The 27890-nt window shown below is 35.9% G+C and overlaps 1 protein-coding gene across 1 annotated transcript in view; it reads left to right on the top strand.

The window, feature by feature from the left end:
- Window positions 1-26602, top strand: part of CDH8 (cadherin 8) — a 367669-nt gene extending 341067 nt beyond the window's left edge. Inside the window, exons 11-12 of the mRNA XM_059905876.1 lie at window positions 24371-24622; window positions 26051-26602. Coding sequence (XP_059761859.1) covers window positions 24371-24622; window positions 26051-26544 — 746 coding nt within the window. The 3' untranslated portion in view covers window positions 26545-26602. The remainder of the gene's footprint in view (window positions 1-24370; window positions 24623-26050) is intronic.
- Window positions 26603-27890: the final 1288 nt, after the last annotated feature.

Here is a 27890-nt window from a genome sequence, read left to right as displayed (position 1 = left end):
CTTGGAGTATCAAAGGACATTGATATCCAGATAGTGTACTTGTAAGGGCCTCTTTCAGCACGCTTTTCAGATAATCCTTGATTGTGGTTGGTTAGAGCAAGCCAAAGAGTGCTAGGAATTCAAATTTATACTTCCATGACTACTGTAAGCATGACACTGTATTTGGGGATCTACGTGTATTATGTCATCAAATTCTCATTTAAAAGTATAAATGCCTCCTTGCAAAGGTTCATGAATTAAATCATGTGTACCATTTACTGACTTTAGGGTTGGTACTGTGCTATAGTTTTTACATATATAGTACTATCTCTGACCTTTCTACAACTTCTACAGGTTATGTCTTATTATAGCATTATTCAGTTACAGGACTAGAAATTCAAAGAGGTAGAACATCTTGCCCAAGTCCACAAAGCTTCTAAAGAGCAAAGATGTAATTAGAAAATAACTATCTATTTTTTAACATTTCGTATGGAAAATATCAAAAGTATATAAAACTTTTTGAACTCCACATACCGATATCTGAAATTTCAAAAATGGTTAGCTTATGCCAAGCTTATTTCATGTATTTCCTCACCACTTTTCCTGACTTGTATTTCTCTGAAGCAAGTCCCAGATATGATATCGTTCATCTATCAATATTTTAGTATATTCTATCTAGACTCTTTTTTAACGTAACAACTTTTTGGACATATAAAATAAATAGTTTAATGCAGAACTAGTTATTACTGAGAAATGTTAAAACCTACCACTCACTTTCACTGTGAATTGCCACTGGCAAACCACCCATTTCAGCCCACACACGGATGGTCAATCATTGTTCCAAAAGTTAAACAGAATCATAACAGATGCGCCATTAGCGTATTGGACAGGAACAAGAATTTACAATGAAACAAATGTAGGTCAAAAAACAAGTGCTGTATTTTTTAAATATTTTTTTAAAATTCATTTATTTATTTTTGGCTGCGTTGGGTCTTTATTGCTGTGCGCAGGCTTTCTCTAGTTGCGGCAAGTGGGGGCTACTCTCTGTTGAGGTGCGCAGGCTTCTCATTGCAGTGGCTTCTCTTGTTGCAGAGCATGAGCCCTAGGCACGTGGTCTTCAGTAGTTGTGGCATGTGGGTTCAGTAGTTGTGGCTTGTGGGCTCTAGAGCACAGGCTCAGTAGTTGTGGCACACAGGCTTAGCTGCTCCACGGCATGTGGGATCTTCCCGGACCAGGGCTCGAACCCATGTCCCCTGTATTGGCAGGCAGATTCTTAACCACTGTGCCACCAGGGAAGCCCAGCGCTGTATTTTTTAAAAACACCTTTGCTTTCAATATAAGGGCTGTGGGGGAGGAGGAGAGTAATTGAGGAAAAACACCATAACTATTATGAATTGGAGATATAATTGCAGGTATAGTAAGAAGTTTTTTTAAAAACTGGAAAATGCTCAACTGCCTAAACATGATAACAAAAGTAACTCAAGAATTTAAAGCATCACTTCTACATATTGCCGTGGGTATTGAGATCTTGGCAAATGAGTGTTTAAAAGTAAGAATGCAGAGCAATTAGCAGAAAATCCACATATGACATCTCTTGGGAGTCTTTCTGAACCAGTTTCATTTACCCTTAGATTTTTAATATTTTCCATCTCAAATTAAAAAATAACATAAAATGACTATTTTTCCTAATAAATATACTCTCATTGCTTTTGATAACTAAAAAGTAATGAGCTGTTAAATGTCCACAGAAATTGTTTTTAGTCTTAAGTGGCTTCTCATGAAAGGAAAAATGCTGTAACTCTTTTCAGATTTTCACACACACACACGAACGATTGAATAAGCTCTTTTCTGTTATAGAAAGGCAAGCTAAACAGCAGATCTACTTATTGAGTAGTGTGAATATCTGTTTTTCAAAATGTGGAATATCTTCAGAAGCTTTTCCTTCTTTACTTGGAGAGATTATTTTTCCAGAGATTCAATGAATGTTTCTATAGTTTTTGCAAAGTCTTATGCATACTAGTAGGATCATCCAGATAACCATATGGGACTCTCCTAATTTTAGAATCCAAATATTGTCAGCTGTCAATCCATGCACAGTATTGCTCACAGGAACATTCTGTGGATTGGCCTTAAGGTCATGATGCTGACTTTGCAACTACTCTTCCAATCTTTGTGACTTTTTAGTAAATTTACAAAGTTGTACCACCATCACCACCATCTAATTTTAGAACAATCCTATCACCTTAAAATGATGAATAGATGTGCTGACATAGAGGCTAAAATTCCATCTCAACCTCATTTTGAGAGCCAATTAAATTTTTAATTTTCCAAAATTGGGTGTTACTGTCATTTATCCACTGATATGTGGTGCCACTTTCTAATTTATATAACATAGCAACCGAATGTGGGATCATCTTAAAAAAACCCTCAGTCCTAGAAAAATGAGGGACCCAAATAAGATAAGCCTAAGAGCTGAATTGGAGACTTTTTAGGGAAAAATGTTTTGCATCAAATGAGTTAAAGTTGGAGGTTGCCAGTGGGGGAATGAAGAACACATGAAACATCCCAGTAAGTAAAAGTACTAGCAATTTCTGTCTGCGGCATTACCGAGGGCACAAGCAGAGCCCAGACTGGTGGTGATTGGCAGGACTTTTGCATGGTTTAGAAATAGGAATCAGAATTTACAAAGAGAGATAGAGCTGCCAGAGTCATTCAGAAGGCCTAGGAAAGTTTCCTGGGTCTTGGTGCTCAGGCTGGGTGTCAGGCCTGAGCGTCTGAGATGAGACAGCCGAGTCCAGGACATTGGACCACCAGAGACCTCCCAGCCCCACATAATATCAATTGGCACGAGCTCCCCAAGAAATCTCCATCTTGACACTAAGACCCAGTTCCATCCAAAGGCCAGCAAGCTCCAGTGCTGGATGCCCCATGCCAAACAACTAGCAAGACAGGAACACAAACCCACCCATTAGCAGAGGGGCTGCCTAAAATCATACTAAGTTCACAGACACCCCAAAACACACCACTGGATGCGGCACTGCCCACCAGAAAGACAAGATCCAGTCCCACCCACGAGAACACAGGCACCAGTCCCCTCCACCAGGAAGCCTACGTGAGCCACTGAACCAACCTCACCCACTGGGGTCAGGCACTAAAAACAACGGGAATTACAAATCTGCAGCCTGCGAAAAGGAGACCCCAAACACAGTAAGTTAAACAAAATGAGAAGACAGAGAAATATGCAGCAGATGAAGAAGCAAGGTAAAAACCCACCAGACCAAACAAATGAAGAGGAAGTAGATAGTTTACCTGAAAAAGATTTCAGAAAAATGATAGGAAAGAATCCAAAATCTTGGAAATAGAATGGAGAAAATACAAGAAACGTGTAACAAGGACCTAGAAAAACAAAAGAGCAAACAAACAATGATGAAAAACACAATCAGTGAAATTAAAAATTCTCTAGAAGGAATCAATAGCAGAATAACTAAGGCAGAAGAACAGATAAATAACCTGGAAGATAGAATAGTGGAAATAACAGCCATAGAGCAGAATAAAGAAAAAAGAATGAAAAGAATTGAGGACAGTCTCAGAGACCTCTGGGAAAACATTAAAAACATCAACATTCAAATTATAGGGGTCCCAGAAGAAGAAGAGAAAAAGAAAGGGTCTGAGAAAATACTTGAAGAGATTATGGTTGAAAAGTTCCCTAAAATGGGAAAGGAAATAGTCAATCAAGTCCAGGAAGCGCGAAGAGTCCCATACAGGATAAATCCGAGGAGAAACACGCCAAGACACATATTAATCAAACTATCAAAAATTAAATACAAAGAAAAAATATTAAAAGCAGCAAGGGAAAAACAACAAATAACATACAAGGGAATCCCCATAAGGTTAACAGCTGATCTTTCAGCAGAAACTCTGCAAGCCAGAAGGGAGTAACAGGACATACTTAAAGTGATGAAAGGGAAAAACCTACAACCAAGATTACTCTACCCAGCAAGGATCTCATTCAAATTTGACAGAGAAATTAAAACCTTTACAGACAAGCAAAAGTTAAGAGAATTCAGCACCACCAAACCAAGATTACAACAAATGTTAAAGAAACTCCTCTAGGCAGGAAACACAAGAGAAGGAAAAGAACTACAAAAACAAACCCAAAACAATTAAGAAAATGGTAATAGTAACATACATATTGATAATTACCTTAAATGTAACAGGATTAAATGCTCCAAACAAAAGACGTAGACTGGCTGAATGGATACAAAAACAAGACTCGTATATACGCTGTCTACAAGAGACCCACTTCAGACCTAGGGACACATACAGACTGAAAGTAAGGGGATGGAAAAAGATATTCCATGCAAATAGAAATCAAAAGAAAGCTGGAGTAGCAATTCTCATATCAGACAAAACAGACTTTAAACTAAAGACTATTACAAGAAACAAAGAAGGACACGACATAATGATAAAGGGATCAATCCAAGTAGAAGATATAACTGTAAATATTTATGCACCCAACATAGGAGCACCTCAGTACATAAGGCAAATGCTGACAGCCACAAAAGGGGAAATCGACAGTAACACAATAATAGTGGGGGACTTTAACACCCCACTTTCACCAATGGACAGATCATCCAAAATGAAAATAAATAAGGAAACACAAGCTTTAAATGACACATTAGACAAGATGGACTTAATTGATATTTATAGGACATTCCATCACAAAACAACAGAATACACTTTCTTCTTAAGTGCTCATGGAACATTCTCCAGGATAGATCATATCGTGGGTCACAAATCAAGCCTCGGTAAATTTAAGGAAACTGAAATTGTATCAAATATCTTTTCCAACCACAACACTATGAAACTAGATATCAATTACAGGAAAAAAAAACTGTAAAAAATGCAAACACATGGAGGCTAAACAATACGCTACTAAATAACCAAGAGATCACTGAAGAAATCAAAGAGGAAATCAAAAAATACCTAGAAACAAATGACAATGAAAAAACAACGACCCAAAACCTATGGGATGCAGCAAAAGCAGCTCTAGGAGGGAAGTTTATAGCAATAAAATTCTACCTCAAGAAACAATAAAATTCTCAAATGAATAACCTAATCTTACACCTAAAACAATTAGAGAAAGAAGAACCAAAAAAACCCAAAGGTAGCCGAAGGAAAGAAATCATAAAGATCAGGCCACAAATAAATGAAAAAGAAATGAAGGATACAAGAGCAAGGATCAATAAAACTAAAAGTTGGTTCTTTGAGAAGATAAACAAAATTGATAAACCATTAGCCATACTCATCAAGAAAAAAAAGGGAGAAGACTCAAATCAACAGAATTAGAAATGAAAAAGGAGAAGTAACAACTGACACTGCAGAAATACAAAGGATCATGAGAGATTACTACAAGCAGCTGTATGCCAATAAAATGGACAACCTGGAAGAAATGGACAAATTCTTAGAAAAGCACAACCTTCTGAGTCTGAACCAGGAAGAAATAGAAAATATACACAGACCGATCACAAGCACTGTAATTGAAACTGTGATTAAAAATCTTCCAACAAACAAAAGGCCAGGACCAGATGGATTCACAGGCGAATTCTGTCAAACATTTGGAGAAGCGCTAACACCTATCCTTCTCAAACTCTTCCAAAATATAGCAGAGGGAGGAACACTCACAAACTCATTCTACAAGGCCACCATCACCCTGATACCAAAACCAGACAAAGATGTCACAAAGAAAGAAAACTACAGACCAATATCACTGATGAACATAGATGCAAAAATCCTCAACAAAATACTAGCAAACAGAATCCAACAGCACATTAAAAGGATCATACACCATGATCAAGTGGGGTTTATCCCAGGAATGCAAGGATTCTTCAATATATGCAAACCAATCAATGTGATACACTGTATTAACAAATTGAAGGATAAAAACCATATGATCACCTCAGGAGATGCAGAAAAAGCTTTCGACAAAATTCAACACCCATTTATGATAAAAACCCTCCAGAAAGTAGGCATAGAGGGAACTTACCTCAACATAATAAAGGCCATATATGACAAACCCACAGCCAACATCGTCCTCAATGGTGAAAAAATGAAACCATTTCCACTAAATCAGGAATAAGACAGGGTTGCCCACTCTCACCACTATTATTCAACATAGTTTTAGAAGTTTTACCCACGGCTATCAGAGAAGAAAAAGAAATAAAAGGAATCCAAATTGGAAAAGAAGAAGTAAAGCTGTCACTGTTTGCAGATGACATGATACTATACATAGAGAATCCTAAAGAGGCTACCAGAAAACTACTTGAGCTCATCAATGAATTTGGTAAAGTAGCAGGATACAAAATTAATGCACAGAAATCTCTTGTATTCCTATACACTAACGATGAAAAGTCTGAAAGAGAAATTAAGGAAACACTCCCACTTACCGTTGCCACAAAAAGAATAAAACACCTAGGAATAAACCTACCTAAGTAGGCAAAAGATCTGTATGCAGAAAACTATAAGACACTGATGAAAGAAATCAAAGATGACACAGACAGATGGAGAGATATACCATGTTCTTGGATTGGAAGAATCAACATTGTGAAAATGACTATACTACCCAAAGCAATCTCCAGATTCAATGCAATCCCTATCAAACTACCAATGGTATTTTTCACAGAACTAGAACAAAAAATTGCACAATTTGTATGGAAACACAATAACCAAAGTAATGTTGAGACAGAAAAACAGAGCTGGAGGAATCAGGCTCCCTGACTTCAGACTATACTACAAAGCTACAGTAATCAAGACAGTATGGTACTGGCACAAAAACAGAAATATAGATCAAGGGAACAGGATAGAAAGCCCAGAGATAAACCCATGCATATATGGTCACCTTATCTTTGATAAAGGAGGCAAGAATATACAGTAGAGAAAAGACAGCTTCTTCAATAAATGGTGCTGGGAAACTGGACAGCTACATGTAAAAGAATGAAATTAGAACCCTTCCTAACACCACACACAAAAATAAACTCCAAATGGATTAAAGACCTAAATGTAAGGCCAGACACTATAAAACTCTTAGAGGAAAATATACGCAGAATACTGTATGACATAAGTCACAGCAAGATCCTTTTTGACCCACCTCCTAGAGAAATGGAAATAAAAATAAACAATTGGGAATTAGTGAAACTTAAAAGCTTTTGCACAGCAAAGGAAACCATAAACAAGATGAAAAGACAACCCTCAGAATGGGAGAAAATATTTGCAAATGAAGCAACAGACAAAGGATTAATCTCCAAGATATACAAGCAGCTCATGGAGTTCAATATCAAAAAAAAAAAAAACAACCCAATCCAAAAATGGGCAGAAGACCTATATAGACATTTCTCTAAAGAAGATATACAGATTATCTACAAACACATGAAAGGATGCTCAACATTACTCATCATTAGAGAAAAGCAAATCAAAATCACAATGAGGTATCACCTCATACCGGTCAGAATGGCCATCATAAAAAAATCTGCAAACAATAAATGTTGGAGAGGGTGTGGAGAAAAGGGAACCCTCTTGCACTGTTGGTAGGAATGTAAGTTTATACCACCACTATGGCAAACTATATGGAGGTTCCTTAAAAAACTAAAAATAGAACTACCATACAACCCAGCAATCCTACTACTGGGCATATACCCATAGAAAACCATGATTTAAAAAGAGACATGTACCAGAGTGTTCATTGCAGCACTATTTACAATAGCCAGGACATGGAAGCACCCTAAGTGTCCATCAACAGATGAATGGATAAAGAGGATGTGGTACATATATACAATGGAATATTACTCAGCCATAAAAAGAAACAAAAGTGAGTTTTTGTAGTGAGGTGGATGAACCTAGAGTCTGTCATACAGAGTGAAGTAAGTCAGAAAGAGAAAAACAAATACCGCGTGCTAACCCATATATATGGAATCTAAAAAAAAAAAATGGTTCTGATTAACCTAGGGGCAGGACAGGAATAAAGACACAGACCTAGAGAATGGATTTGAGGACACGGGGAGGGGAAGGGTAAGTTGGGACGAAGTGAGAGAGGAGCACTGACATATACACTACCAAATGTAAAATAGATAGCTAGTGGGAAGCAGCTGCATAGCACAGGGAGATCAGCTTGGTGCTTTGTGACCACCTAGAGGGGTGGAGTAGGGAGGATGGGAGGGAGACGCAAGAGGGAGGGGTTATGGGGATATATGTATACATGTAGCTGATTCACTTTGTTGTATAGCAGAAACTAACACAACATTGTAAAGCAATTATACTCCAATAAAGATGTTAAAAAATAATACTAGCACTTTATATCTCACTCTTAGGGCATCAGCAACAAATTACAGCTATACTAGCCATGCAAGATTATACCCTTTTCTTTGATTCATGTGTTCCCTGGGACAGATCACAAGGAGACCAGAATTACATATAGCAGATACCTGACTGAAAGCGGAAGCAGAAGGATAGAGACAGAAGAGAATTTATTTCCTACTTTTGGAGGGCTGTCTTCCAAGCCTGAAGCAAAACCAAGCCTGGAGAAGGCAGATGTTTTAAATTAAATGTTAGGTGATTTTAAAAGTCATCTTTATTGACATATAATTGACCTACAATAAACACTCTTTTAATTTAAGTGGAGTCTTACTCCTTAACATGTATTTTATTTTTTTACCTTATATTTTACTTTATAATTTAGTTTGTATTCATCTTTGAGGCTTTCAAGTAGAAATTCATTGGAAAGTATGAAAGTATGAAATCCAAATATTCTTAAAAGATTGCAATGCTTTGCTTTATTTCAAAGCTAAAGTAACTGATAATCTTACATATATTAATAATAATGACTATTGTTTTAAGTTTCATTAAACACTGCACACTTCAGACCTGAAAATATACTTTAGATTAAAAAAACACATTTACCCCTCAAAGACCTCCTGACCCTCATTTCCTTAATTAGTAATTTGGGCACAATAAGAGTACCTGCTATGACCTTGGGGAAATTATTTGCAAATGCAACGAGGTAAGTAATGAAATTAGGGTGCAAACACAATTAGGAATGATTCCAAAGCCCGAACATTATCTAATATGACATTCCGAAGCATTCTGAATACACATCCTAAAGAAATTACACCTAATATAAACTTTTCAGGAATTAGAAAGTTGAAAAGGGAACAAATTCCCTTAAAATTCTCTTTATTTGTTAAGCATACCTCTTATAATTCCAAAATGTGGAGAATCTGATGGTAGGGATCTTTATATCACTGCCCACTGCTAGAAAATACCACACATTCATTGTCAATGGGGGCTGGTAAGCTTGGAAAATCAAATACCATCTTAAGAATATTTTAAAAGACTCATCAAAAAATTCCTTTTATTTTAAAAGAAAGTATTAAAATGAAATCATGCATGGCTTCAAAATGTATTCAGACTTCTCAACAGTGTATAACAATAGGGAGTTTTATCAGATTACATCTTCAATAAAAAGAGTTTGAATGAGTTTGATGTGATTTCTATTTCAATCATAAGGGTGACCTACACAGGTATCTTTTTTCTTCGATCATTTTATTTCTGCTCTCTCCATCTGTGTTTTAACCTGTTAATATGTGGGTGAATTTGAGGAAAAGCAAATCAGTTTGACCTTTAATGTAAAGTCATTTTTGTATGATCAAAACAGTACTATTTCCAAGACTGTAAAGAATGTGGATTTTAAGATTCAAAAGCACGTGCCATTCCCAGTAACCTGGGAGGAATGATAATGTGACCACTGCTTGAATGATAATTTTATCTACATAACTGCCTTCCTCTTGCCTTCACTGTATATTAAGACTTCTGCCCAAAGATATATGTTTAGCCAAGCTGTTTTAATATAACATATTAAACTTTAAAATGATTCAAGGACAAACACTGGACTGCAGCTCGCTGTAGGATGCCACATTTTGTTGCATCATTTCCCTTCTTTTTTAGCAGCTATTTTACCACTAAACCAGAAAAGAAGGAATTATGCAGGAAAATTGCTATTAGCTGGTACCCCTGCTGGATTACAAAACCCAGAGCACAATAGCTTCCCCAGTGGAGCCTCTGAGGGCTTGGGCCAAGCCATTAAACACTGCTAACACCTAAGGGAAGAAATAGAATAGAGTAGAATGGCTCTCAGGTATCCTGGAAGATTTTTATGCAAACAAAATTTATTTGAAATGCAGATGTCCAGGGCCTAGCCCCAGAAATTCTTATTCATTTAATTTAGAATAAAATCCAAGAATATGCATTTTTAATATGCTCAGACAGATATTTGTATCTGAATTTTTCACCTGGCTTCTGTTTGTGTGAATATTTGCTCAAACACAGGTGATCATTAAAAAGGCTTGACAATTAGAGTGTCAAGATGGACCAAATATATCAGAGCCTAGTATATGATAGGCACTTTATTTTTAAAATGAATGTAATAATGTATGTATCATTAGTGATGTAAGATCCTCTCATTGCATTCTATTTGTGTAGCATTGGATACATTTTGGACTTCTCAAAGTACTGCTTTGCGTTTTGAGTCTCTTGTTACGTGTTATATTCACTGATGACTATTATGTATTTATTCAACAAACTAACTAAAACCATCATATTTGCTTTACATTCACTTTATAATCAAATCTCCATTACATCTCTGAGTTAGATCCTCCAAAATCCTTAGGAGTCTGTTTGTTCCTATTGCCTCCTTCATAAAGGAAAGAGTAAAATTTCAGCTGATTACTGAAGGATGACACAACTTCCCTACATTGAAAAGGAAGATGTGAGCTTATTGGATACAAGGGGAAAGATGTATAAAATCATGTAGCCAGAAAGATGATACGAGAAATTGGATCAAGAAAGAGATTTTTAGAAATGGAGAAGAATAGGCATTACATATTATTAGTTCCACTATTGAAAGACTGAATTTGTGGCACTGACCATCCAGGTGACTGTACCCAATAGGTAACTGGAGGGGACATAGGGCTAAGATTTTAGAAAAATATTGTCTGGTATTTGAAATCAGGCAAGTGAATCAGATTCAAACAGATCATAAAGAGGTTAGAAAAAAACGATGAGGACAGAATACTATGGAACAGAAAAATGAGAGTTATAGGGACAAGAAGGGATGCCATTCTTTGCACTTCCCCAGCTTAACAAACCAGCCCTTTCCTCTAAACCCAGCCCACATGCCACTCTTTCCTTAAAGCATCCCTCATTTATATCTACGATAATAGAAATTTAAATCAAGGTACAAATGGCATAGTGGACCACGAGGTATAGGAGCAGAGACGAAAGGACAAGGCTCACAATTAGAGAATGACTATCAGCTGACTCACACTTTGGCTAGTTATGTGTTATTTTCTCTCCCCTTCTGAGTCAGAAGTTCCTTGAGATCAGTAATCATTTAAAAAAGTCATCCATTTGTTCATTCAACAAGGATTAATTAAAATCTTACCATGGAGATTGCCATATGGTGACACATATGATAGTCAATAGGATGCATTCACTAAAGAAGACAAAATCTCTGCATCCAAGGATCTTGCAGTTGGTAAGGCAGAAAACCATCACACCTGACTGTATAGCAGCATGCTGGGTAAATATGTGCCAAAGAAGACTTTCCTCTGACAGTGATGTCTTGGAGATAAAAGGAACTGAATAACTGAGAGAATTAACTGAATGTGTCAGTGTGGATTTGAAAGACATTAAGATGGAGGCATGGGTGATGGCAAAGGAAGATGAATTTGTACAATTTTTAGTGGCTTTCACTTAGTTTCTTACGAAACTAAGAAACCATTTGCACATATGAAGCTAACACCTAAAGACACTTAGGTCTTAGTTTCATACGTGCAAATTCAAAATCTTCAGGAAGATGATGATGTCTACCAAAGTGATGATTTCCAGGGATACTTAACCTCCCTCAAATCAAAGCAGGTTATTTAGAATACAAACTACTTTAGGTACTTCCTTTTTCTTTTATATCCTCAGCTCTCGATTCACTATATTTAATGATTTCCATATCTTATACACAATGTATGCTTCACTTTAACTGCTGCTTTAAAATCATCTCATTTCCTGGTCCAACTACCCTATATAACAAGTGTGTTAATGGGCAAAAACTTATCAGCTCCAGTGCAAATGAATTAACCTCTGACTCCCAGTTTCTTAAATATTTAGAGATATCTATTCAATCAATAGAGATGTGGTAGAAAAGTCATTCTCCTGACAATGCTAGCTTTCCAATGTCTGGATTTTTAACCACTATTAGGTTAATTTCTGAAATGTTTACAACTCCACTAAAGACCTTGGTATTTCTTTGTTTTGTTTTTGTATTTTTTCCCCTAAGTAGCTGTACACTTAAAAAATGTTAATGCATTTTTCAGTTCTGCGTAAATCCAAGTAGATAAGAAATATTATTTTCCAGATCTGTCGATATTTATAAAAGCTTTAAAATTTCCATTCAAACAAAATAGAAATTGGGTCTTGGTATAGTTTTCACTTTTGTGAGTTAGTTAATGCAGGCATTTCTCAGATAAAATGAAGGTAATATTAATCTTCATCTCTCATTCCCTGGTGCCTGGAGTGAGATAAATCTGCCTTTCCTCTGAGCTCTAAGGGATCTGCATAACATACATGGAACATTTTGATTAAGATCAAGCATGCAAATTAAGTGCAGGAGAAAAATAATCAAACTCAGAAGACTTTGGGCAGTGTGATTATATCTAGCATGGAACTTGGACTTTGAGATACTTGCATTCCTCTCTGGCACCGAAAATGCTTATTTCTTGATAATTAATTCAAGGTTATGCTATGCTATGCTATACTATGTTATACTGACTCTGAAGATACGGGATTTAGATTGATAGAGTGTTGTACTGAATGCCTTTTGATGCCTCTACAATACTATATTTCTGCCTGCCAGTGGCCTTGACCACTTAGTTTTTACCTTGTCTCTGATAAAGGTGTCATGGTATGGAAAAACCTCCTCCACACACTTTCTCTTTTTTATCTTATCCTTGAACTTTAATATAACCTTCTTAGAGCCCATTTCTCCTTGCTTCCTGAGGTGGCTTTTGCTAAGATGACAGAGAAAGTGTAGAAATACATTGGACTTGCTAGTAATTCTTAACTGTCAGCTGAGAAACCTTTCATCAGTCAAAAAAACCTGTTTCTCATAGGTAAAATGGCCATAAGAATGCCTACCTTGCTTCTGTAAATAATATTTAATCAGATTTATTGATTGTATTAATTTCCTAGGGCTGCCATAACAAATTACCACCAACAGGGAAGCTAAACAACAGAAATGTATTCTCACAGTCTGGAGGCCAGAAGTCTGACATCAAGGTACTGGCAGGACCACACTCCCTCTTAGAAACCATAGAGGAGAATTCATTCTTCGTCTCCTGCAGTTTCTTTTGGCTGTAGGCATTCCATGGCTGTGGCCACATCATGTCAATGTCTGCCTTTGTGGTCACATTCTCTCTCCTTCTTCTCTGTGTTAAATCTCTCTCTGACTTACTCTTATAAGGACACATGTTATTGGACTTTCTTTTAAAGATACATGTTACTGGATTTAGGACCCACCAGGTAATCCCAGATGAACTTTTCATCTCAAGATTTTTAATTTGATTACATCTACAAAGACCCTTTTCCAAGTAAGGTAACATTCATAGGTTCCAAGGAAAAGGATATATACATGTGTCTTTGGAGGTCACCATTCAGACCACTACATTGAACACCATCTTCATATGATCTAAGAAAAAATTTCCTCTTATATTAGCCATTTAAGAACAGTATATGTAGATTCTTAAAGAATTTTAGAAGATGCTTAAATTTCATAGAATACTTTCATGAGTCCTAACTTTTGTAAAGTGAAAAGCATAGCCCACTCTCTGTACATTTCCTCTGCAAAATGTCAATCTTTCATATATTTATAGAATTGTAGTGCTGCATGGTTATAGTGGAATAAGTTTTTTTCTGTTAAAAAAGCACTAATTTATTCTATATGTAACTGTAAAATGTTGACTAAACATTAACTTTGGTATTAGTCTAGGAACTTCTAGAAGAATTCACAGTGACAGTTTTTCTAAAGCCAAAGTAAACCTTGGTCAACATTTATGGCTAGATATACATACTTTATTATTAAATATTAGGAGGTTTGGTAATGAGTCAACAATCATATAAATATTGAGATTATTGACATCAGGTGGCATGGTGCACTATCTAATGAGGAAAAAAAAGGGAAAAGAATGACAAATGATCTAGTTAGGTGACTCAGAATATCCAGTTGCATGTTGCAGACTTAGTATGTTGGTATACTTTCAATGAATTATGTAGGAAATTATAATGGTACTGGAGGAGACTGGCTTCACAGAGTCCTAATTTTTATTAATTCATTATAGCCTGATTGTTTCCAAGAAGACTTAGTGTTTAGAGTAAAAATAAATAAATGAAGTGTAGATGTTATGATCTTTGCTTCATGTTCCTAGATATTAGATACTATATATGTATATATCTAGTATGCTGAAATCCATGGATTTGTATCTTTATTGCTTTCCTAGGTTTTTAGAAATAACAGACACAACACAATGATAAGAACTTAATTAAATCTCTTGTCCATACCTACTGAACAGAGTGTCATTTTCCTTTGGTTTTGGCCTTCTTGCCATTTTCATTCCATTTGATTTGACCAAGAAAATCTGAATTAAATTTGCAAGTCAAATGACAGGAGACATTTCTCAAAAAGGCATAATATCTACTGATCTTCTTTTCATCTATTCCTTTGTCATAAACATTTGTCTGGCAAGTACCTTCATTAACTCTGGCTCCTTGTTGCTTTTGCTTGCATATAACAGGATAAACAAAAGCCATAACTCCATGATTTCAAATAAATGGGACCTAGACCAAAGTAAACTTTCTGCATCAGGGCAACAACAACAGATGAACTACACTGAAACAAATAGAGAATTTAGATTTGCCTGCTTTATTTTATCTGGAAAAAAAAAATAGACAATGGGGAAAGAACATGGGATATTTAAATAATAACAGCAATAATAATGGCCAAAGAAAATAAATAGAAAGAAGGAAGGAAGGAAGGGAGGAAGGAAGGAAGGAAGGGAGAAAGGAAGGAAGGAAGGCAGGAAGGAAGGAAAGAAGGAAGGAAGGAAGGAACTTAGGACTGTGGGGAAAATTACACAAATAGAGTTGAAGAATTATCCAGGTAGGTACCGCCTGTCTCTTCAGATAGACTTTTTAGTTTTTCATGGAATATGCATATAGAATTAATAAGTGACCATAGCACTACCTAGTGTGCTGAGGCTGCTATAACAAAATATTTCAGACTGGTCGCTTCAACAACACAATTTTATTTCTTACAGTCCCAGAGGTGAGGAAATCCAAGATCAAGGGGTAGGCAAGATGTGTTTCATCCTGAACCCTCTTCTTTTGGCTGCTTATAGATGGCCACCATCTCTCTGTGTGCTCCATATGACCTCTTCTTTGTTTGCCCACAGGTGGAGAAAGAGAGAGCTCTCTGGTGTCTCTATATTCTATAGACACCAATTCTATAGTATCAGGGCCCCACCCTTATAAACCTCCTTAACCTTAATTACTTCCTTAGAAGCTCCATCACCAAATATAGCCACACTGGGGGTGTGGGGGGGGGTTAGGGTTTCAACATATGAATTATTGGGCTACACAAACTTTCAGTCTATAACAAACACTTATTGACTTATTTGCTAAAGGAAACTTTTCTTATAAGGATATTAATGTTGTATGAGAAAATGTCCTTTGATTTCCAATTCCAAATGATTCAAAGACTGAATATCAAGAATCAAAGAGGAAATTCCTCCTAGACTCCTCAGTAGAAGAGAATTCTGATGTGCACCTCTTTAAATGATGGTATTTCAGATATTTTAGAGCAATTTTTCTTCCCCTCTGAGCCTTCTCTACTTAAATATAAGCAACCTCAATTTATTGCTCATGTTACATGATATGAAGCATGTCCAGGGAAAGACTTGGAAACCATCAATATTTCTCTTAAATTTCCATATAAGACCCTGGCTATATATGCTTTCCAACAGCCTGAAATTGATTCTTCTCACTGACTTATTTTGAACTACATATAACCCCCCGTGACAAAATAACATGAATGGAAATAGATATGAGCCCCACAAAGTATGGCTAATGATTACTTCTTCATTTATTCAGCAAATATTTGCTGAGTATTCATTATGCATCATAAATTGGTTATTTGTTACTTGGAAGTTCCCTAGTTTATTTATGTATCCCCAGGGTCTATGATATCCCCATTACGATATCATTTCTTTGTGGTAAGTGTTTTGATGAAAATAAAAAGGTTTTTAGAAGATTACATAACTAATTTATCTGAGGAGATTGGGGACAACTAGTAAAAGAAAATTTCCCCAAAGGAGTGATATTTAAGCACAGACATAAAGAATGCATAAATTTTAATAATTCAAATTAGGGCTGAGGAGGGATAGAGAGATTATCAGGCAGAAAAAAGAGCAAATATGAAAGCCCTGAGGACAGAAAATCCTTAACTCAGAAAAGACCAGGAGGGCTGGAACAAAGAGAGAAAGAAGAGTGGCAAGACCAAATAAAAGTAGGTTAAACAATGTGACTAATGTTGTCATAAGAATCTTTGTTCTGCGCCAAGTCCTGTGCTGGAGACTGAGACTAGAGCTGTGACTAAGGCTAGTCTCCCTCAAGGGGCTTAGAGTTTAGTGAGATAATGCACACATTTTATTGAATATTATCTATTTGTCTTAATATTATCTATAATGTCAAAACTGTTGCATAAAAATTCTAAGCACTTAATTTTAAAATGGCTGCCTTTGTTACAGCCTCTAGCAATTTCCAGTAAAATTACAACAAATGCTCTGGAATAACAAAACGACAAAACTAAGAATACAAGTAACTATTTTTATTCAAAATTAATCTGTTGTCAGAATCTGAAAGAAATTTCATACATAATGGTATAACTGTAATGTGCTATCTGAAAGCAAGCAAGCCTATGCACCTACTATTTACCTGGTCCTTTCTTTACTATTTATTTGGTATATACCTTGTATTACTCAGACAAGGAGTAAGGAATGCAACAAACCACTATTTTAGGAATATTGTCATTTGAAGCATGCCTGGGGCTATTAGTCCACTTTAACTCCCCTTCATGATCTTTCCTTCGACAGTTGGTCATAAACAGAAACAAATGGGTGTGGAGTATGAAGCAAGGTTTTGAAAATAGAGTCATTCATCCTCCTTGGTGTAAGGCTCATAAGCAAAACATTCCAGGAGGATGAGAAAACAGGAAAATCCGTAACTGAGAAAAATAATAGGGAATACAAATATTTAAATATTTCACCTATTGAGAATATCAGAGAACTAGGTGATAAGGTTACGATATGTTCCTATCTCAAAGCAACTCAACTGCACTATATGGGTAGCATATCCATGGACATTACTCTATCCACCTGGATATTCGTCCACCCTAGAGAATGCCAAATGCTTTTGGTCCATTCTCTTCTTAAATAGATCTTGGCACAATATCTTTCTATCTTTTGTCAAATTCTGTCATTATATACTCAAATTCAAAAGATTTAATTTGTTTTAAAAAATCAATGGTCATTTCCTCTTTTTGTTTCATATATTTTCCAGTTTTAGAAAATGTCTGTGTTTTCTCTAGTAAATCATTATCAAGGTATCCTCTTATATTGGTTATGCTCAAAAAGAAAAATAAATAAATGCAGTAAATATAATAAGTAAGGGAAGAAGCCATAAGGATAGAACAGGTTAAGTTGTAGAGAAAACAAGATGATATAAAATGGAAATGCATGCAAATATGAAGGACTGGAAAGAAGATTTTTAAATAACACAATAATACAATTGAAGCCAAGTTTAGAGGTAGTGAACAGCTAAGTTACTATCCTTGATATCCTTGATATGACTGCCTTTTCCCTTTGCATCATTGTAAAACAAATAAAACAAAAGAAAAAATTAAAGAAAGAAATGAGAGTGCACTTTTACAAAAAGTGTCTTCAAATAAACACCATCAATCATCTTACTTAATGTTGAAAGTCAAAAGCTATTTTCTCTTTTTTAATATCAAGAACAAGGTACAGGTGTCTACCATAACTTCTTATACTCAGAATTGTATGTGAGGTTCTTGTTAGTATAGTTAAGATGAAAAAAAAATTAATATAGGCATTTAAAGCTATAAGTATCTCTCTAAGCACTGCTATAGCTGCATCCATTACTTTTTGATTGACTGCATTTTCACTTACATTATCTCACATTTTCAAAATTTCCTTTTGATTTCTTCATTGAATCATTGGTTATTGAGGAATGCATTGTTTAATTTCCACATATTTATGAGTTTCCCCAAATTTTTTTCTATTATTGATATCTAATTTCATTCTATTACTGTCAGAGAATGCACTTTGTATTATTTATATCCTTTTAAATTTATGGAGGTTTAGTTTATGCCTAGCCTATGATATACATTGCAGAATGTTCCATGTGTACTTGAGAAGAATATTTATTCTGCTGTATTTGGGTAGAGTGTTGTATAAATATGTTAGGTATAGTTGGTTTATACTGTTGTTCAAATCTTCTGTTGCCTTATTTATTTCTGACTAGTTTTTTTATCCATTACTGAAAGGAGAATATTGGAATACCAAACTATTACTTCTGAATTTCTAGTTATTATATCCTCAATAATATATTACGTATGCATTGTTTTATAGAATTGCTTTTTAAAAGTTAAGAAAAGAAAAGAGAAAAACTATGCATTTATACTGTCTTTGGTAACTACATAATTACTTTTCCTGATGCTCTTTGTTTTTAATGTGAAGTTGAATTACCATCTGGGGATATTTGCTTTTCAGTCTGAAGAACTTCCTTTCCTGTTTCTTTTAAGACATGTCTGCTGGTAACAAATGCCCTCAGTTTTTTTGTAATCTGGGAATGTCTCTATTTCATTTTTTTTAAAGATAGCTTTGCTGAATACGTGATTCTTGGTTGAAAGTTTTTGCTTTGAGCATTTTGAATGTGCTAGCCCTCTTCCTTCTGGTGACCACTATTTCTATAAAAATTTAGTTGTTAATCTTATTGGGGTTCCCTTGGAAGTGACAAGTCAATTTTCTCTTGCTTTCAGCACTTTGACTTGCAGCATTTTTTTTTTTTTTTCCTGTCTCTTTGTGAATCTCTTTGTGTTTACGTTCTTGATGTTTGTTGAGCTTTCTGAATGTGGAGACTAATGTTTCCAAAATTTTTTGAAGTTTTCAGCCATATTTTTTCTTTTCCTTTCTTTGTCTCCTAGTATTTTCATTTCAGGTATATTTGTGCACTTAATGATGTCCCATATTTTTCTGAGGTTCTCTTCATTTTTCTTCTTTCTTTTTTCTCTGTATTCTTCAGCTTGCATATTTTCTATTGATCTATCTCCAAGTTCACTAATGCTTTCTTTTGCCAATTCAAATTTATAGTTTGTAATTTATCATTTTAGTTATTGTACTTTTCAACTCCACATCTTCCATTATGTTCTTTTTTTGATATTCTCTATGATATGACATTGTCATCACGCCTTCATTTCCTTCTTTAAAGGTTTACTGTAGTTCATTGAACACGTTTACAATGGATCCTTAGAAGTCTTTGGTTAATCTGATATCTGTTTGCTCTCACGGACAGTTTCTTTTGCCTGCTTTTTTGTTTTGTTTTGTTTTCCTCTAGTTTATGGGTCATGCTTTCTTGTTTCTTTGTATATCTTGTAATCTTTTGTTGAAGACTGGACATTTTTAGAGAATATATTATAGCAAATCTGATATTGACTTTTCACTGAAGGCCTGTTACTGTAATTTCCTTGTTTATTTGTTTAATGATCGGCTAGATTACTTTAGTAAAGTCTACTTCCCCTCTGCAGTGTTAAGCCTCTAATGTTTCACTTCAGGGGATCCCAGCCTTGGGTATGCCCGCAGTCACACTCGAATGGCAGTGGTTTTGGCAGGGTTTTCTGTCTCTTTCCCTGATTACGCCCAAGTTGTTAAACTCCACTGATTGCCAGATGATTTCTGTATTGTTTTTCATTTGGGGCCCTAAATTGTTCTACAGACTAATCCAACCCAATCTGGGCTCCTTCAAAAGGGTATTTCCCTTGGCAAGTGTTTCAGATTTGTTCTGAACCTGGCAGGCTCCTCTGCATCTCTTTCCTGGGTTCTTTGCTTCTCCACTGAGGCAAAACTTTGAGCCATTGGCTTTGGAGCTGAATTGGAGACTATGCTGGGTTTCTCTGAGTGATGCCTCTACTTTAGGAGCTGGGCACTTGATGCAAGGGAACAGTAGCCTCAAGTCTTTTTGGCTTGGCTCTCCCAGTGTGAAACCACGGCTTTGCAGTCCAGGGCAAGCACAATTGCGGCCCTGTATTCCCTGTGAAGCCTTGCCAAGGTAGAGCCTCTGTTGCACAAGTATAGGCTGTAAAGAAGAAAGGAGCCCCTCTTCTTGGCCATACCAATTCAGAATTTAGTTGATCAATAGGTAGCTAGGAGCAGGGTGAGAACTGGCAACACCTTGCCCTCCAACTGCTAGCTGGGGTGGGTGGGGGGAGCCCTGTTGAACCAGTTTGGAGTGGAGTTTCCATCTCACAGAGCTGAGAGAAGGGATGAAGGAACTAGGTTCTGGTTGACACACTACATTCTCATCATTCCCACCAGACTCTAATAGATTTTCTTGAATAAACGTTTCTGCATTTGCTGCTTGTCTCCAGGACCATTTCCAGAGATATTAATTTTTTTAAATGTTATTTTATAATTCTCACGAGTTCCACTGGGGAGCAATTCCGTGGAGTTCCTCATGTTATCATGCTCCTCACACATATCTCTGTGTTGAGATATATTTTTATAAGTAAAAAAAAAGGTTTAGGAGTTTACTAGAATTAAAATCAATGCATAAAACAATCAGATGAACAATGAGATGAAAATATAATTTTAAAAAGGTAGTATTTACTAAAGAAACAAAGTACATGCAGTACTAATAATAAGTGTAAAAAATATGTGAAAATCTCTTGTAGCTAAAATAAAAACATTTTGTTAACATACATTAAAGAAAATAAAGAAATCACAACATTGGTATAGAAGACTAAACATAATAAAGCTGTCAATTCTCTCAATTTATTTACATCTTAATATAATTTCTACTAAAACTCTTACAGGAATTTTCATGGAACTTGATAATCTCTTCTATATTTGTCAGAGATTAGCAAATGAACAAGAATAGCTGAAATATTCCTAAAGAAGAACACGATAGGGGAAAATACCCTAACAAACATCGAGATTTATTACAAATTTTTCATACATAAAAAGCATGGTATTGATGCAGGATTAGAAAAACATAGCATTGGAACATGATAGAGAGCCTAAAAGGATGAAGATGCAAAAAAATTTGATTTGTGAGAGACTGAGAATTGAAGATCAGTGGGTAAGGGATAAGTTACTCTATAATTAACCTTGGGAAAATCAATAATCAGTACAGCAAAAAACAATTCCATACAACTATTTAAATGTGAAAGGTAACATTATGAGAAGTAATTTTTATATAATTAATAATTTAAAAAATAAGGCTAAACTACTAATCATTAAAGAGACTGATAGGGGCTTCCCTGGTGGCGCAGTGGTTGAGAATCTGCCTGCCAATGCAGGGGACATGGGTTCGAGCCCTGGTCTGGGAAGATCCCACATGCCGCGGAGCAACTGGGCCCGTGAGCCACAATTACTGAGCCTGCGCGTCTGGAGCTTGTGCTCCGCAACAAGAGAGGCCGCGATAGTGAGAGGCCCGCGCACCGCGATGAAGAGTGGCCCCCGCTTGCCACAACTAGAGAAGGCCCTCGCACAGAAATGAAGACCCAACACAGCCAAAAATAAATAAATAAAAATTATAAAAAAAAAAAAAAGAGAGAGACTGATAAAATTGACTACATTGAGATTAAAATTTTAATAAAATGAAAAGGCATCATATGTTTTAAAGAAACAAACCAGAACTTTGTTAAAGATATTTGCAACATGTAGATTGAAAGAAACATGTATTTCAAATACATGAATTTGAAGTGTGTGAAACTGCTAATATTCAATGTTTTTTTGAGTGTAAAATAATGACAATTCAATTTGGCCTAATGAAATAACTGAATAATTAATAAATGCAAGTTCCAATCAAAAATATGGTAAAAAATTAATAGGCAAATAGGGAATTGACTTTGCCTGGAAGTAGCAGGTAAATTTGCCTGGAAGTAGCAGGTAAATTTTAGCAAAAATGACTCATAGACTCCCTTTACTCAGTCAATAATTTTCTTTATATAGAAAGGGAGCAACATCTGCAGATACCAGGAGTAGTAAAAAATATGAGTATGAGTTTGGTCTTAGACCCATCAATGCTTTTCTAAGTAATAAAGGAGATAGTTTTGTTCTGCAATGAGTACTACTCCTGCTGCAGTTTCTAAATTATCATTATAGTTTGTTTTAAAGAGCGAATATGCAAAGATAGTTTCTCATATAAATAATGTTAACCACAAAAAGACAAAAGCCTCGTTGTAATTTTATTAATTGCATCTTGAAGAACAATTCCCATCTTCTGTTTTGAACTATGGCACATGAAATCACCCACAAATGTTCCTTGTACTAATTTTAACTGTATTCAATCTTGTCACACACTTTCTGGAAATGTAACACAGCTATCTATATATTCTGTATCTTTTTTGAGATGATGTTCTCCTGCTTTTAGCTTAGTGGTATTTCCTTCTATGTCATGGAAATAAAGATTACTAGATCATTTGGAATACCACTGCTTACTTCCACTAGAGACTTCTTTTCACTCTTCAAATTGCTAAATAATGAGGCACAACCAGCAATAATTTAGAAAAAAAAAAATTGTTAACTCAGAGTTTTCTCTTTTTTTTTCTCTTTAACTGCTTACTAGCAAGGCATTGTAGGTCCACATATATCTTAAAAAAAGCAAAACCAAATATAATTTATACATTTATTTTAGGGAATGTCACTTTTTTTGAATTCTGGTATAGTACTATATGGTACAGAAGATTTAACACATTTACTTAAAATCATTTGAGTGGAATATCTATTCATGTATTTGTGTATTCTGGAAACCAGTAGGACACTGATGACCAGGAACTGGACAGCAATGGTTTGGAATGCCTGCCTTAATATGCAACAACGAGGTAGACAAGTGTTCTGGGGTCTGCAAACTTGCCAATATTTGAAAAAATGCCAACTGAAATAATCATTTTGCCCAAATTGTACTGCACACATTAACCAAAGTTATGTTTATTTGCTTTTGGCTGGAATATCAGTGTGAAATAATCAGTGTTCCCATGTTGAATAGACCTATGTCTTTCATTAATCAAAATGAGAAAATAGATTAATAATTTATATATATATATATATATATATATATATATACACACATATATATACACATATATAGCTATAGTTCATGAGATAGGGATGAATGACAATAAAAAGTTCATTTTGGGGGTGAAATTTTGAGAAACATAGGGCTACCACGGGACCAATCACTTCTCACTGGCCAGTTCTACATCGAGCTGAAGTATGCCATTAAGTATTGCTTAAATGTCCTTACGTGTTGCTCCAGATAACCAATATACATTTCCATATAATTAATTAATACATTAAAAGTGTACCACCTGCTCCTATGACTTTTCATCACTTAATTCTTATTTGTGTAACCACTAGAGGTCTTCTCTGCAGAATTTTAAAATATGTGGCATATCTACTCCAATTGGCAGTAAATGAGACTTTTGTTACATGTTAGTGTAAAATGCTCTAGAGCATGAGTGACTGTTTTTAGGTACCTGTGGGAGTCAAATGCATTGTTTTGTATGCCACACTGTCATATAGTCTACTTTTAACACAAAGCTTCTCAAACATGACTTTCAAATGTTATGAAATTCTGTCAAGTTTGCATTATCAGGACAAACGAGAGAACATTAAACTTATTTATGGGGACTTGGGGTAATTTGTGTCTTCTAAAAGGACACTTGAAGATCATTTTTGTAAAAGAAATCTTTTGCATTTACAAGGTGGTGGTAAAACTCCATTAGTTTATCCTGAGACCAAGCTCATTGAACCTGTCAGGGTGTGGATGTTTTGGTCCATGTCAATTGGGAAAGTGGGAAAGGGGAGAGGGAGAGAGCTGGAGTGGTTCAGTGGAGTTGGGATTGTCTTGAGGCTTGCAGAGGATTTATGAACTAGAAAAACAAGTGTTGTTTGGGCAGCCGTTTTGCAATGATGCAAACTATTGTAATTTTCACTTTTTCCAGATAATTCCCTCAGCATTTTGGCAAAGCATAATGGATTCAACCGCCAGAAGCAAGAAGTCTATCTTTTACCAATCATAATCAGTGATAGTGGGAATCCTCCTCTGAGCAGCACCAGTACCCTGACCATCCGGGTCTGTGGCTGCAGCAGTGATGGTGTTGTCCAGTCTTGTAATGTTGAAGCTTATGTACTTCCGATTGGACTCAGTATGGGCGCCTTAATTGCCATATTAGCATGCATCATTTTGCTGCTAGGTATGTATTTTCTTCATAGCCTAATGGTCACCATTTTTCTGGTTCATAAATGACTGTAAAGAAGGACAGAAAACCCTAACCCAGCCTAGAAAACCCTAATCAGCATTCTTTGGAAGAAAAATTCCTTTGTATATACTTCTCCAAGCTTTGAGGTCACTAAGAGAAGGGAAGAAAAAAAGAATTGTAATAGTAAATATTCAATTGGAGAGAACTATTCAGTGCCTTTTTTAATCCCATCACTGGTGAAAAGACTAAGCATAATGGTGGTGGAAGTGGGGATGGACCTTTACGTGGTTACAACAGCAACTATTACAAAAGAAGGCCTCCAGATCTTCTGATACACACCAGTTTACTTCAATGGGGGCACACATATGTCCAAAATACTCTTTTATCTAAACAATGTATAGATTGGGTTACTGAGTCCATCCAATCACAAAACTTGGTAAGATAAAAACAAAGAAACCAAAAAAAACAAGCAAACAAAAAATACATTTTCTTCAAAATTGCATTGTTTCTCAGATATTTTCCTTGATACTACAATCAAATTTAGATGAAGATTGCAAAATAAGGAAAAGTTTTTGTAACTTTTCTACTAAAAAATCCAATTATAAAAATGAGATTAGACAGTAGGAAGACACACAAAAGGAAAGTTACATCTTATCCTGCCCTTAGATAAAGGTTATGTCAGTTTTTACCTTCCTGGTTACATCTGTTCTGTTCACCCAGTACCCTGAGTTGATCATCATTTCCTGCCACATTTTTTTAATGTCATTAGCCCAAGTTTGGTGTGGCTGATCTGGCTAGTTTTTCATGTGTTCCTCTCCCTTCCCCCACCTTTAGGCCTACCTTACCAGATAGCGGAGTGCTAGCTTTCATACAAGAGAAGAAGTTGCCCATGCAAAGTTGACATTCACCTTAATATAGCATTTCATCTGTGAACGGACATTGTTTTATTGGAAAGAGTCTTGAAGGACTGATTTTAAAAAAACACAAAATATACTGGATATGATCTATTCAGCTCCTTTTTCTTTATAGAAGAGGGTCATGGAGCCAAAAAATATTGAACGACCTGCCCAAGATACACAGCAAGTTAGTTATGCTATCTGTGCTGTTTCCCGTTTTGTGCCATTTACTCTAGAGCTCCTAACGGTATTAAATGCAGCTTTCACCATAAATAGATGCAAACTTGTTCTTTTAACCCAGCTTCTTCATCACCATTTAATAAACAGAAGCAACCTGGAATAGTATTCACTCAAAATTCAATGCTCATACTTCAGAAAGGTATTTCACTTAATTCCCAAGTGAATGCATGAAAGCTATGTGCTCATAAGTTTTTAAATAGCGCCCCTCTCTCTTAACATACACGATGTGTTGCTTGTGAAATTATATGTGAGTCTGGCTAATCGCTATTTTGTGTTTTTCCTGTAGTCATCGTGGTGCTGTTTGTAACTCTGCGGCGACATAAAAATGAGCCATTAATTATCAAAGATGATGAAGATGTGCGAGAAAACATCATTCGCTACGATGACGAAGGAGGAGGGGAAGAAGACACGGAGGCTTTTGACATTGCAACTTTACAAAACCCAGATGGAATTAACGGATTTTTACCCCGTAAAGATATTAAACCAGATTTGCAGTTTATGCCAAGGCAAGGGCTTGCTCCAGTTCCGAGCGGTGTTGATGTGGATGAATTTATAAATGTGCGGCTACACGAGGCAGATAACGACCCCACAGCCCCACCGTATGACTCCATTCAGATTTATGGCTATGAAGGCCGAGGGTCCGTGGCTGGCTCCCTCAGCTCCTTGGAATCCACCACCTCAGACTCGGATCAGAACTTTGACTACCTCAGTGACTGGGGTCCCCGCTTTAAGAGACTGGGCGAACTCTACTCTGTCGGTGAAAGTGACAAAGAAACTTGACAGTGGATTACGAATAAATCAGTGGGAACTGAGCATTCTGTAATATTCTAGGGTCACTCCCCTTAGATACAACCAATGTGGCAATTTGTTTTAGAGGCAAGTTTAGCACCAATCATCTATAAACTCAACTACATTTTAATGTTGAACCAAAAAAGTAATAATAAAAATAAAAAAGTATATGTTAGGAGGTTATAAATCTTGTGGAGTGTGAATTAAAGTATGTGGAGTGTCTAGAAGTCTTTGGATATTTGATATTTACCTGACCACCACAAAGATTGGGATCCTGGCTCGTCCTTAGAGAAATGGTTTAAAAGGAGGAAAAATTCAAACTTAAAAAGGTGCTTTCTTAGAAAAATGGACCTGCAAGAAATTTGCTACTGATATGTGTCTTCTGCAAGGATTTTTATAAATGCAAATGGCTTTTTCCCCTTCACCAATAAGGATCCCGCCACAAATGATAAAGCAATACTTGGTCTGCTGTACACTCTGACTCTTTGGAGTTTTGGGAGGCCTCCTAGATTATACGGTACGGTGACCACACCTTGTACATAATTGCTGGCCCCATTCATCAGAGACTGAATAGCATCTTTAAATATTGTGTCGAGCCTTAAAATATTCACATGTTTGTAATCCATTCCAGGGTGGGGATTGCCAAATCAATAGTGGGAGGAGAGACATCCCATTCAAACAGGCTTGTTCTCTGGAAGCAGGATTACTCATTCCCCCTGGTTCATCTTCTCCCACAAGGACACAAAGATAAACTGTGTCACACAGTGGACTACATAAGAGACAGATGATTTTATTGCTAGCGCGTGAATTTATTTGTTTAATCCTCGAAATAAATATTTTATTGATGTCCATTAATGCTTTTATTTATTAAGGTTGGTAATCTATAGATTAAGGGACTATATGAAAAAAACACTAAATTATATCCATTAATAATACTTTAGATTGTTTTATATAAATATATATACAATGAATGTTTAATACATGTACATTTTGATGAGATGAGTATGGCAGGCAATATTATCAAAAGGGAAGCTAATAGTCTCTTTAGAGTAGAAAGTGTTACTGTGACTGGTGATGGCAGGAACAGCATTTTCCCAGAGAAACTTTTGGACTGTTTTCTATTTTGTTCATAATCCTAGTATTTGGTGTTTTTACTACAAGCACAAACATCTGAAAGTATATTGATTCATGTGATATTTAAACTCTAGACTTTTAGATGCCTACATAATGCCCTGCCCAATAAACATGCTTCAAGTTGCCTCCACAGTTTTAGAGCAGGAACTGATTTGTACATAATTTTACTGCTTCTGTTTTTAGCACTTCCCTCCCTGATCTTC

The sequence above is a fragment of the Balaenoptera ricei genome, chromosome 19 (assembly GCF_028023285.1).
Source record: "Balaenoptera ricei isolate mBalRic1 chromosome 19, mBalRic1.hap2, whole genome shotgun sequence".
Taxonomy (NCBI): domain Eukaryota; kingdom Metazoa; phylum Chordata; class Mammalia; order Artiodactyla; family Balaenopteridae; genus Balaenoptera; species Balaenoptera ricei.
Note: the sequence above shows the minus strand (reverse complement) of the source record. Positions and strands in the feature narration are given on the sequence as shown.